The sequence below is a fragment of the Arachis ipaensis genome, chromosome B04 (genome assembly GCF_000816755.2).
Source record: "Arachis ipaensis cultivar K30076 chromosome B04, Araip1.1, whole genome shotgun sequence".
NCBI classification, from domain to species: Eukaryota; Viridiplantae; Streptophyta; class Magnoliopsida; order Fabales; family Fabaceae; genus Arachis; species Arachis ipaensis.
Window position 1 is genome coordinate 9,230,742 of NC_029788.2, and position 11,037 is coordinate 9,241,778.

Below are 11,037 nucleotides of genomic sequence, written 5' to 3' on the forward strand. Positions count from 1 at the left end.
ATACAAAATTAAGTTAGGACAAAGTTTCTTAGAAGGGTATTTAACCAATTTTCTTTATGCAAATATTTCATATACTCTTGGAGGAATTTTTCACTTATAACAGAAAGCACAGTCCCTTTCTTCTTCCCCCCTTCATCATTAACTTACTAGCAATTTTTCCTTGTCAGCCCTCAACTCCTATTCTCCCATTTTGTAAAATAAGCCGAAAGATTCGTAATAAAAAGTCCCCTTCAACAATGAAAGTGAATTTGTGATAACAGAATGTATCACAAAGCAATACAAAACTTATGAAATTCAAGTATGAGAAGTAGTAATCATCTCAACGAAACCAATTAGAAATTGAACTAAGTTTAAAATATTCTAAGCAAAAATTAATTGGGGTTTATCAAAACACTAAAAGGGAAGATAGGGAAAATAGTGAGAACATACGAAAAAAAAAAAAAAAGGAGAGGCAGAAAGACTAATAAAAGAATCACATAAACAAGAAAAGCAGCGAATCAACAGTGTGTTTCAAATTCCATAGGAGCTAGTCATTTTAAATGATTTTACCCCATTTCATTGTTTGAATTTGAACAACACCATTTCACTCAAGTTCAATCATTTCATTTATTTCCTTATCCGTTAAATCAAACAAATCCTAGCCTAATATTACATTCTGAACAATTCAATTCATCTTATAAAACCTGCAAATAACAATAATAAACAAATAAAATAATTTTTTTTCCCAAGCCAATATTTTGCAGAGAGCCTTCTCTATTTTTTTCCCTTAATTTTTCTTACAGAAGCAGAAGAGTGTAAAAAGCTCTTAGCTACCACTTACCAATATTGGAAACTATGCTCAAAATAACTCAGCTCTCACTGCTTTGGAAGGGTAAGCCTCCCCTGATCCAAAGAAATGCACAACACGACAACACAGTTTCACATTTCAACACAAAATTCACTTTACAATCCACTAAGACCGTGGAAAAAACTAAAAAACAAAAGGGGTAAAAGGAGAAAGCGATGAATGTGTCGTATAGAAGAAGACTCACCATCATTTCTCTGTTGGCATCACCTCGGCAAGAAGCTCCGCCTCAGAGGTTGAGTCACCGCCTGAGTTCACAGTGTTCCAGGTTCTCCTCGCCGCCTCAGAGGTTGTGTCACCACCGAAGCTTGTTCCTCTTTGCTTCCTTCGTTGTAGTGTCCCCGATTTCTGGTATTGCGTGAAGCTCCGCCGCCCGCCTTCTCTGCAGCCGCTGCTAGGTAGAACGGTCGACGCCGCAGGTACCTCAGGCCCCCCTCTTCTCTGCGATCTCGATCTTCATGGACACCCTGGTGAAAAGCTTTGCACCACAGATTTGGAGCTGCCTCCAATAGTCCAATCGCACTCAGCACTCCCATATCCGCTATCTGTAATAACCTCGTTGTCTTACCTCTACCGACTCTATCTTTTCTGAATTACCAGGATATTCCGAATTTATCTTTTCGTTTTTTATTTTTGGTCATATAAATAATTAAATACACTCACACACCCACTCACACACTAACCTAGCCACCAACCACTGCTAGGATTCGAACTTGTGTGCCTTTGGTTTAATTCGAATTTATCTTTTCTTATTATTTCCGCAATTTCTGATGGGCCTAAGCCCAACACAACTCACAGCTTAAGGAATTTGTTGGAAGCATTGTTGGGCCTAGCCCATAATGAGGCGAAGAAAACCTGCAGCAACAGCGATAAATAGAAACTAGGGTTTTGCCTTTTTATTGTGGGGAAGAAAGAAATTACACATAGAGCCGCAAGGAAGAGAGAGCGAAAACCCTACTAGCAAAAATGAAGACTATTCTCTCATCTGAGACCATGAACATCCCCGAAGGCGTGAGCATCAAGGTTCACGCTAAGGTCATTGAAGTGGAAGGTCCTAGGGGGAAGCTTGTACGTGATTTCAAGCATCTCAACCTTGATTTCCAGCTCATCAAGGACGGAAATGGCCAGAAGAAGCTCAAGATCGACGCCTGGTTTGGCTCTCGCAAGACTTCCGCCGCCATCCGCACTGCCCTCAGCCATGTTGAGAACCTCATCACCGGCGTCACTAAGGGATACCGTTATAAGATGAGGTTCGTCTATGCTCACTTTCCTATTAACGCCAGCATTTCTAACAACAACTCCTCCATCGAGATCCGCAATTTTCTTGGCGAGAAGAAGGTTAGTGTTTCCTTCCCGCTTCCTATTTTTTTCTCTGGTATCAGATCATAGTAGAAAAATGAATTAGGTTTTTTAATTTTGCAGGATGATGTAAACTGTAATGTTAGTTATGTTAATTCCGTAGTTATAGAACTCTGCTATGTAATGTGTTCATAGATTTATTTTTTCAACTTTGTTTTGTTGATTGTGTGTATTGTTAGTTATTTTAATTTCTGAGATATTGATTGATAGGTGAGGAAAGTAGACATGCTTGACGGAGTATCTGTGGTTCGATCCGAAAAGGTTAAGGATGAGCTTGTTTTGGATGGAAATGACATTGAGCTCGTATCAAGGTCATGCGCCCTCATTAACCAGGTCAGTTCTTTCTCCTTTATTGTTCATCTGCAAACTGTCAAAACAGTTTACATTTCGCCCTTGCCTGGATTCTAATTGTAAGTTTTCTCTTTTGTTTATTTAACAGAAATGTCATGTTAAGAACAAGGATATTAGGAAGTTCCTTGACGGTATCTATGTCAGCGAGAAGGGAACAATCGTTGAAGAGTAGATTGTGAAAGACTAGCTTTTTTTTTGTTTTAATTTTATTTTCAATGATAGTATCTGTTGTTCATGGATTGCTTCCTATTTAGTGGTTTGGAGATTATTGAGATTTTGTGTTTTAAAATTGTGTTTTATCAAAGTAATATCATTTTGGAACATCCTGCCTCTATGCATTTGGTTACTCTACTACCTAAAGAGATGTTTTTATACTTTTCATCATCTGTCATCATGATTGAATATTAATTGTTAGCAGATTGTAAGCTGTTGTTTTTTGAACCTCTGCTCTGTTCTGTTTGGTTTCTTTTTCCTTCTTTCTATTCTCTTAGACACCAAAAACTTAGCACAGTAAGTGATTAACAAACGTTCTGAAAGCTGAACTGATAATTGATACCACCTTGAATTCAGCGCACCTAGTTATGTTTTTTTTAAATAATGTTTTTTTTAAATAGAAAGAAATGATAATTAACAATATATTGTGGTGTTATAATTATTTTAAAAATTTTGTTTCTTTACTTTATTTAATATAATATACATTTATGGCCTTAGTCTGTATTGTGAAATAAAAATGTCTTACATTAATATTTATTTTGATATTTGAAAGTAATTTTATAATTCAATAAACAAATTTATTAAAATAGAAAAATTATGTATAGAATAAAAAAAATTTTGATGCGAGATTGAGAAGTTTTGGACATTTTAAGTAAACTTTTATAGTCATCATCTAAAACTTACAAGTTTATTTAAACATATTTGTCGTTTACAGCTGTGCCGGTCGTTGGTGTGAGATACTCATACTTATCATTTATTGAGAATGAATCTTTTCAATTTTTTTTAACAATTGAGAAAGTAAAGTGTGATCTTTCGTCATTAATCTTTAATTGTTATAAATAGGATTAAGAAAAAACATAGAGAATGCATTGAAAGGTTATAAATCACACTTTATTTCCTAAATTTTTTTCAACAATTGAACGGATCCATTCCCTCATTTATTTCACACAATTATTTTTTTAAGAAGTTTCTAGGATATAACGCACGTGCTGAAGATCAGAATTGAGAGAGGGATAGAACTAAATATTAGTTACAATTTGCCAATGCAGAATATGCAAAAACAACAAAGCTAACTATTTATCATCTTTATCATCCTCCCTCAAGCAGGGAATGCACATCAAGCATGCCCAGCTTGTTGAGTAGCAAACCAAATGGTCGTGGGACAAGTGCTTTTGTGAGCAAATCAGCTGTCCGGTTAGCTGATGTTACTGGCAGCAAGTTAAGCACACCACACTGCCAATGGTCGGCTGTGTGGTTTTCTTAAGCAGAACGGTTTCCTCAAATCCAGTCACGTTCGTTCTTTTTTTACCAAGCAAACCAGCAGTGGACTAGCGGTGATCCTTGTGAATGCGGATGATTTAGTGTTATTCGGAGACAATGCAGTTGAGATTAATGCTATTAAGAAATCCTTGGATGATGAATTCAGCATCAAGGATTTGGGAAGACTGAAGTTCTTCCTCGGAATGGAGGTAGCACGCAGTTCTCAGGGTATTGCTTTGTACCAAAGGAAGTATACCTTGGATCTACTTGATGAATTTGGGGATGGTGAAGGCAAAACCAGCAAGTGTGCCTAATTCCTTGGAAGAGAATTTATTCCTCCCCTTTTGATTGAAGCAATGTTCTTGGATCTGTAGTTGCTGTTTTCCAATCCTTCTGTAGGTATGTTCCTGCAAGAAAAGCACTGGAAATAGTCCAATCTCTGGGACTCGGACCATAATTGACCATGATTCTTGTCATCTTGGATTGATGATCTTCCCATATATACATCTCTTTCTCTCTGACAATAGCAAGAAAATAGAATCATGTATCAAGACATCAATTCTACAGTATACTCCTTTTTCGCATTATCGTTCACTTTAGAAATTTGATACATTCATAAATCAATCATATCTGGACACAACTGATTATGGATAAACAGATTTCTACAAGTGACAGATATTGTGGAATGAAGGGATTAAATAAGAAAATTTTCATCTGTGAAATAAAGGAAAAGAAACTACCAACCTGAGATGAACTCCTGTATTCATCTCCATAAATTTTATCATTAATCTCTGAGCCCTTATAAATTACAATGGCTCCTTTTTGTTCATCCGGACCAGTAGGTTGCTGCTCCAGTTTGGGGCCAAACACTGCCTTATATCTGTTGAAGAGAACCGAAACATAATATTTGTCATTTTAAAAATTTGAAATATTCATAACTCAATGAATTTGGAAACAAGTAGTATCCATATACATTTAGTTACGAATATACGAAATTCGGAAGAATAAGTAATTCATATCACTTACAAGTCTGGATTGATTGAGGAATTTGAAACCAAAGAATCTGAAGATTTTCTTCTTGATGATGATCTGCAACTTGGCATTGATGGCAATGATACAACCGGAAGAGAAGGCTCTGTGGCCCCAACTTTCAGCCATTGCTTGTAGTACAAAGCAAAGAGACTAGTTCCAGCATCCATTTTTTCATTGTAGACTTTGCTCAACACCTTCATTTTCCTTTTGTTATCACCATGTTTAAAAGAGACTCAATCTCCTTGTTATACCAAATTTTGAGATGGAGAAGATGGGGAAGAAACAAGTGCTCCCAAAGATCAGGAATCAGGTATGTTCTATCCATACTAGGAGAATCACAAAACACTTGAAGTAAATGCTTTGAGGAAACTCTCTCTTTCTTCAACATCTTATAAGCTATTGCCAAGTAAATTTGAGCACAAGCAGAAAGATGAGAATCTTTAGCATTCAAAGAGGAAGCAACTATTATGGTTAATATCTCAATGGAATTCTTCAAGCTTTTGATCAACATAACTTGCCTCATTCTTCCATGATCTTCTACCAATTTATCAACTTTCCCCATGCCCATTTCCAAATTCTCAAAAACCTCATCATTTGAGTCCTCTCTTCTTCTTCTCTCCATCACAGAACTGCATCTTTCCCTGATTTTTCTCCTGAAAAGTTCACCTTTTACATATCTTCCAATGTAGCCACTGAGGATTTTCATCACTGCTCCAATAGCAACTTCATCCATTCTTGAATCTTCTGCCACCAGAGACCTAGAGTTTGATCTCTCAGAAGCTGAACCAGGCCTCTTGAACTGAGATGAAGAAGAGCCACTTCTTACCTACACAAGTAAGAGTATTAAATATGATAGTAGTATTTGAAGCATTTATGCAAACAATATGCATACATGAATAAAAATGAAGCATTTATGATATCATATCTTCTTACAGTGGATTTCTCTGACTTGTGCTTTGATGAAGCAACACTTCTAGGATCATGACATATGTATGAAGGAAGTGATAGCTTCTTCTTGTGTGAGGCTCCATCATCTGAGGGAAGAAGTTCAGCAAAGGAAGAAGCCATTGGTGAATGCCAATTATTATTATTATTATGGTTTTTCAATGATGACATTTTCTTTCTTTATATTCTTAGGATTCAGAAGAAAGAAACCAATAAAAAAGATAACACAGAAAGACAGCTAGACTGTGGAGAGATATATATCCTTTAGATGAAGAACATCAAGTTTTCCAAGTCAGGATGCAACCTATAAAATCCCTGCTCAAAAGAAGCCTTAGAAGATGAGGATCCTACTGATTTCATAGATTGCATCCCAACCCTTGCTTCATGGTATAATCGTCCTCTATAAGCAGCGAGGTCAGCATAGTACACTGGAGGGACTAACGATACAGGTTTAGTGCACTTTGCAAAGGTGAAGCACATGTCATATATAAGCTTTTGCAATTCATCAGATTTAAACCTGTGTTCATCCCATAAAACGTGGTAGTGAGTAGGCTTGCTGGTGCCTATGCTTCCATAGTAACTACAAAGGTAAAAGTCAAACTCAAAAGGGTGAGTAACTTTTGCATCAACAACTGTTCCTGGCAAAACATTGCCAGTGGATGATCCATCCCTCCTACCCTCTGGAAAGAATCGAGTTTGATGTCGTTTTTGTGCTACAATAAGAGTGATAGTTGGGAAGTAATTTAATCTCTGGAATTCTCTCTTCAAATCCTGTAGCTCTTCATTAAGAACCATATCAAACTGGTACTCACTCACCCCATCACGAAAAATGATGATTTTTTCAGGCCTGACTCCATTCATCCTTCTATAACATGCAACAAGCTCAAAGCAAACTTCCCCAAAGTTGAGTATTTTCTCGCTCCGATTGTACTGAGGGCAAACACGTGCTGCGTAACGATTTGCTGCAGGCCAATTAACAGTTGCAACCACAGCAGCAATCGATGGACTCTTGGTGTCCCGAGAACCAGGATGATTGACATCAGCCCCAACAAACATAACATGCCTATCTTCCTCAAAGTAAGGGAACATATTGTTGAGCTCTACATTACTGCCTCCAAGCTTGGCATTGATCTTGAGGGCCAGATTAGTATAAAATAGGTCATCCCCTTCATTAGCACTATGAGATAAGCAGCATTGTGTCACTATACCAACTTTGGTCTCAGAAATCCACTTAAGGTACTTGTAACCTGGACTTTTCTTAGTCATCACACACAGGAGAAATTGCATGTGACCATGATTCTGTTTACAAGTATTGCTAATCTTTTGAAGTAATTCAGAGAGCAAATCATTCCTTGCAAGTATCTGCATTGAAGATTCTTCATACCAAATGGGCTCCTGCATGTTTATACCCATTCTTTCGTATTTACCAATAAGCTTTTTAACGAATTCGTTGACTCTCAATTGGTGCCTATATGACCCAGAACTAGTAAAATCAAGAATGGCCCAACAATCAACTGGTTTGCCTTCTGCCATTGATCTTCCAAGAAGGTTCCAATTACATTTCTCTAGATCCAACGATATCTTGATAGCCTTGCCATTTGGATCACCTAGCTTTAATTCTGGGGGGGCAATGACACGTCCTAGAATGGTTGTCATGTTCGTGTTCACTTTCATTCCAAAATTTGTTATCACACCACCACTGACAATATAAAAAATATAAGTGAAATTTGTCTCAGATAAATTGACAGAAATAGCGGATCAAAATCACAAACATTGAATGAATAAACCTCTAGAATTCCACATATTCTTATGTTCATATATGTTTTTCAAATTATCACTAATATATTGACATGAAAAAGATAAAAGGAGAACATCCAACCATTAAAAAGTAATGCTAAACATGTGCAGGTTTGCACTCATTGCTAAATTATACCGATGTTTACACAGTTCAGTCATCACATATTTTCTGTATTGTTATGTTCCATGTAGTCCATCCTACCAAGTAGAATAAACTTAACAATTAGGATCACAATTGCTGCCAACCTCATCTAGTAGGATAAGGCTTGGCAGTTGTTACTGTTAGGATCACAATCAAACATAATACTCTTTGGTCATCTTCCAAGGAAATGAAAGATGACTGCAAGCTTGAATCTGATGGAGTTTGAAGGTTCAGGAACAAGCAAGTGCAATGAAGAAATATTGTAGAAGAAGAGATTACTTGACTGTGAAGTTACTGAATATTGTTCACATAATAGCACCGAATCATATATCATAACAGTGACTGTAAGTTTTACTTATACATACTAGTACACTAGATTTTAACAGAATCACAAACACTACTAAGCTAACAGCCTAACCAATATAACTAACCACTAACCAATTACATGCATACCCTTTACAGAAAGCTGACACATTGTTTTACTAGTTTAGGATGTAGAGTGAAAATGTTAGTCTTATCAACTGGGAATTACTTTTCTTCCTACCATTAAACTTCTTTTGGCGAATCTCTTGGCTAGATGATCCAAAAGTTTAACAACTTCCATATTGTCATTTGCATCAACACAATAATTAGATGGGCCTCCTAGTTGCAATAGTGCTTGAGGGGCTAATCATATAACAATGTCTATGGAGGCATCCTAACCAAGAGCTATAGAAGTTGGCATGGAAGCATATGAGAATTGCTAGATATTTAGCAATTTTGAGTGACAAAGGGTGTTTTCCAAAAAAAATGTGGGGCTTAGGAGTTTATGTGCACTTTCTAAACCATTATAGCTTAGTGCACACATCAGCAAAAAAATGAAAGACGCAAACTGAAACTACTCTTTATTAACGATCCTAAACCTACAGCTCTCATTCCATAAAGTTGTAACTAGAAACAAAGGAAAGGTAATAATGTGAGTACGACAAGGCGTAAACAGTCAGAAAAAATACAATTGAAATGATATTTTACTTACCCGCAAGGTCCATCATTTGAGTGCACCATCTTTTGTATTGCACTCTCCCTCTCAGTTGGGTGAGCTAGTGACAGTGCTTTCAATGTCTTTGCAGAATCTGCATCCAGACGTTCTTTAGGATATTTCTGCCCCCCAACCAAAACACAGAATTCCATAGGTACATAGTTCTTCTTGTTGCCTTTCCCTAAGTCTAAACAGGGAATATCTTTGTATACAATGTCTTTCCCATATTTGTCTCTAAAAAAGCTAAGAAGACTAGCATTCTTTGAGAGATTCCACCCCTCAGCATTGTCAATGGGGAAAGTGACGTACCTTGCATTCTGAGGTGTTAATTTCACAACAGTATATTTCTGTTTGGATTTACGATGAGTCACACTAACTTTCAATCCAATAAGTGCATCTTCAACATCCTTTCTGAAGTATTCAAATTCCTCCAACTTAAAATTATGTATATGCTCATGCAAGAAATCCAAGACTGACACTTGCTTTCGGAAAGCCAACACAGAGTAGTCTACGCATAGGGACAGACCCTGCGATGTAGGCTTTAAACTATGCTGAAACCCACCAACAGCAATTATGCCGCGGTGAAGATCTTTCAGTGCCATAGGGGGATAGAAGTGTCGTCCCACTGCAACAGTGCGCCTAGATGGATTCTCCTTGACCACCACATCCATCCCTTGTAAAATATCCCTGGGAATTGAGAGGCTGTGACCATTAAGATAGTCCATTAGCTTGCGAAGCCTGTATGTATTAACAAGTGTTAAGGTAACACTATATGTAAGGGTCTTTTCATCATCTCCTTCAGAAAGCTCCACAGTAAAGGTTTCTTCCGGTAATTGTATTGCACTAAAGATATTCTTTGCACCATCATATGCAGTCATATCCAGGGGTAATCTCTCTGGATCATCAGAAAACAATTTATCTCTAATCATGGACAGATCAGATTTTGATAATTTCTGAGGCCGGCCATGCTTTGAGGGAAACTTTGGTTTAACGCCAACATTGTAATGCATTATTACACTCTCTGGATTTAACTTCACAGGGAAATGATTAACACGGAGTTTGCTAGTTAGAATTGCCAATGTGCCACCATTGTCGGGTCTCCGAATAGGTGAAAGCTTATCCTTCCTTTCGAGGGTACTAGATGGGGTAGCTAACTGTCTGGATATTTGCAGTCTTTCTAGTTTGGGAACTTGAGAATCTGCAAGGCAAAGTAGACTTAAATACTTCATACACACTAATAATGCTGCGCACAGAACTAACAGCTAGGGGGACAAAAGCTACAAGTCATGTGCTGATGATATAATAATCCTAGCTTGTTATATATAAATTAATTTATGGTATAAAAAAGAAACCATCAATTCCTAGTAAATTCCCTAATTCAGCTTTGTGGAATTTATAAATCTTACTAATGTTATTCCTTCCTAGTGCTAATGTGTCTAATATAACTAAGAAAATTTTGATGATCACGTTCAGTTTTGCATTGTACTATCACTATTGATACCTGAATCATAGAACATAAAAATGGTGAGAAACATAGAGAGAGTATGCACCATTGTAGATACCTGAGGGAAGTCGCCAAAAGTCAGCATGGTCAGCAGCGCTGGAAGTTCTAGAACCTTCACTGCCGGAACTCGAGCTCTGCGGCTTCGGAGAATACTGATTCTGGTTCCAGAACGAAGAAGTGGGCCTCGGTAGCCTCCGTTCCGGTTCCGGTTCCGGAGCAGAAGTTGTTGTCGTCGTCGGGGGCCTCGGGCGGCGCCACTCTGGTTGGAGAAGGAGCTCACGCGGTTGTTCAGCGGCGGCGGCAGAATACTGAGGGTGAGAAGGAAGGGCTGTTGGCGGCGGTTGCGTCGATCGTCGCCATTGGGGTTGGAGAGTGATGTTTGAGTGTGAGGTTGTTGGTGATGTTAAGGGACGGCGCCATTGTGGTTGAAGATTGAGCTCCGGCTGTCGTTGTTGGCGGCGTGGCCCTCTTCCGCCGCGACCACGGCCGTCACCACCGGATTCCATTAGAAGGAGAGGGGTTTGTTTAAGTTAACTGAGGGCCGAATAAAACTTTGAAGTTAAAACCACACT

At 37.9% G+C, this 11,037-nt stretch overlaps 3 protein-coding genes across 4 annotated transcripts; 1 reads left to right on the forward strand and 2 right to left on the reverse strand.

The window, feature by feature from the left end:
* LOC107638798 (60S ribosomal protein L9) lies at positions 1,719-2,995 on the forward strand. The gene is made up of 3 exons (XM_016342194.2): positions 1,719-2,182; positions 2,414-2,536; positions 2,643-2,995. The coding sequence occupies exons 1-3, from the start codon at positions 1,811-1,813 to the stop codon at positions 2,724-2,726; spliced, it is 579 nt and encodes a 192-aa protein (XP_016197680.1). The 5' UTR covers positions 1,719-1,810; the 3' UTR covers positions 2,727-2,995.
* LOC110270888 (putative E3 ubiquitin-protein ligase LIN) lies at positions 3,637-6,257 on the reverse strand. 2 transcript variants are annotated; one of them, XM_021120700.1, is made up of 4 exons: positions 5,993-6,234; positions 5,054-5,885; positions 4,772-4,907; positions 3,637-4,544 (listed from the first exon to the last, which is right to left on the reverse strand). In XM_021120700.1, the coding sequence occupies exons 2-4, from the start codon at positions 5,257-5,259 to the stop codon at positions 4,338-4,340; spliced, it is 549 nt and encodes a 182-aa protein (XP_020976359.1). In that variant the 5' UTR covers positions 5,260-5,885; positions 5,993-6,234; the 3' UTR covers positions 3,637-4,337. The 2 variants fall into 2 exon arrangements, with proteins under 2 accessions (XP_020976359.1, XP_020976358.1); XM_021120699.1 differs by lacking the exon at positions 3,637-4,544 and having other exon boundaries at positions 4,789-4,907; positions 5,050-5,885; positions 5,993-6,257.
* On the reverse strand, positions 6,256-11,028 carry LOC107638800 (protein argonaute 2-like). The gene is made up of 3 exons (XM_021120698.1): positions 10,524-11,028; positions 8,959-10,159; positions 6,256-7,703 (listed from the first exon to the last, which is right to left on the reverse strand). The coding sequence occupies exons 1-3, from the start codon at positions 10,969-10,971 to the stop codon at positions 6,269-6,271; spliced, it is 3,084 nt and encodes a 1,027-aa protein (XP_020976357.1). The 5' UTR covers positions 10,972-11,028; the 3' UTR covers positions 6,256-6,268.

Coding starts and splice junctions, on each gene's coding strand:
- LOC107638800 (XM_021120698.1), bottom strand. CDS start 10,971: ATGGAATCCGGTGGTGACGGCCGTGGTCGCGGCGGAAGAGGGCCACGC. Junction 10,160..10,523: donor CTTTTGGCGACTTCCCTCAG/GTATCTACAATG, acceptor TTTGCCTTGCAG/ATTCTCAAGTTCCCAAACTA. Junction 7,704..8,958: donor TCAAATGATGGACCTTGCGG/GTAAGTAAAATA, acceptor TTATATTGTCAG/TGGTGGTGTGATAACAAATT.
- LOC107638798 (XM_016342194.2), top strand. CDS start 1,811: ATGAAGACTATTCTCTCATCTGAGACCATGAACATCCCCGAAGGCGTG. Junction 2,183..2,413: donor ATTTTCTTGGCGAGAAGAAG/GTTAGTGTTTCC, acceptor ATTGATTGATAG/GTGAGGAAAGTAGACATGCT. Junction 2,537..2,642: donor CATGCGCCCTCATTAACCAG/GTCAGTTCTTTC, acceptor TTTATTTAACAG/AAATGTCATGTTAAGAACAA.
- LOC110270888 (XM_021120699.1), bottom strand. CDS start 6,175: ATGTCATCATTGAAAAACCATAATAATAATAATAATTGGCATTCACCA. Junction 5,886..5,992: donor ACAAGTCAGAGAAATCCACT/GTAAGAAGATAT, acceptor TTACTTGTGTAG/GTAAGAAGTGGCTCTTCTTC.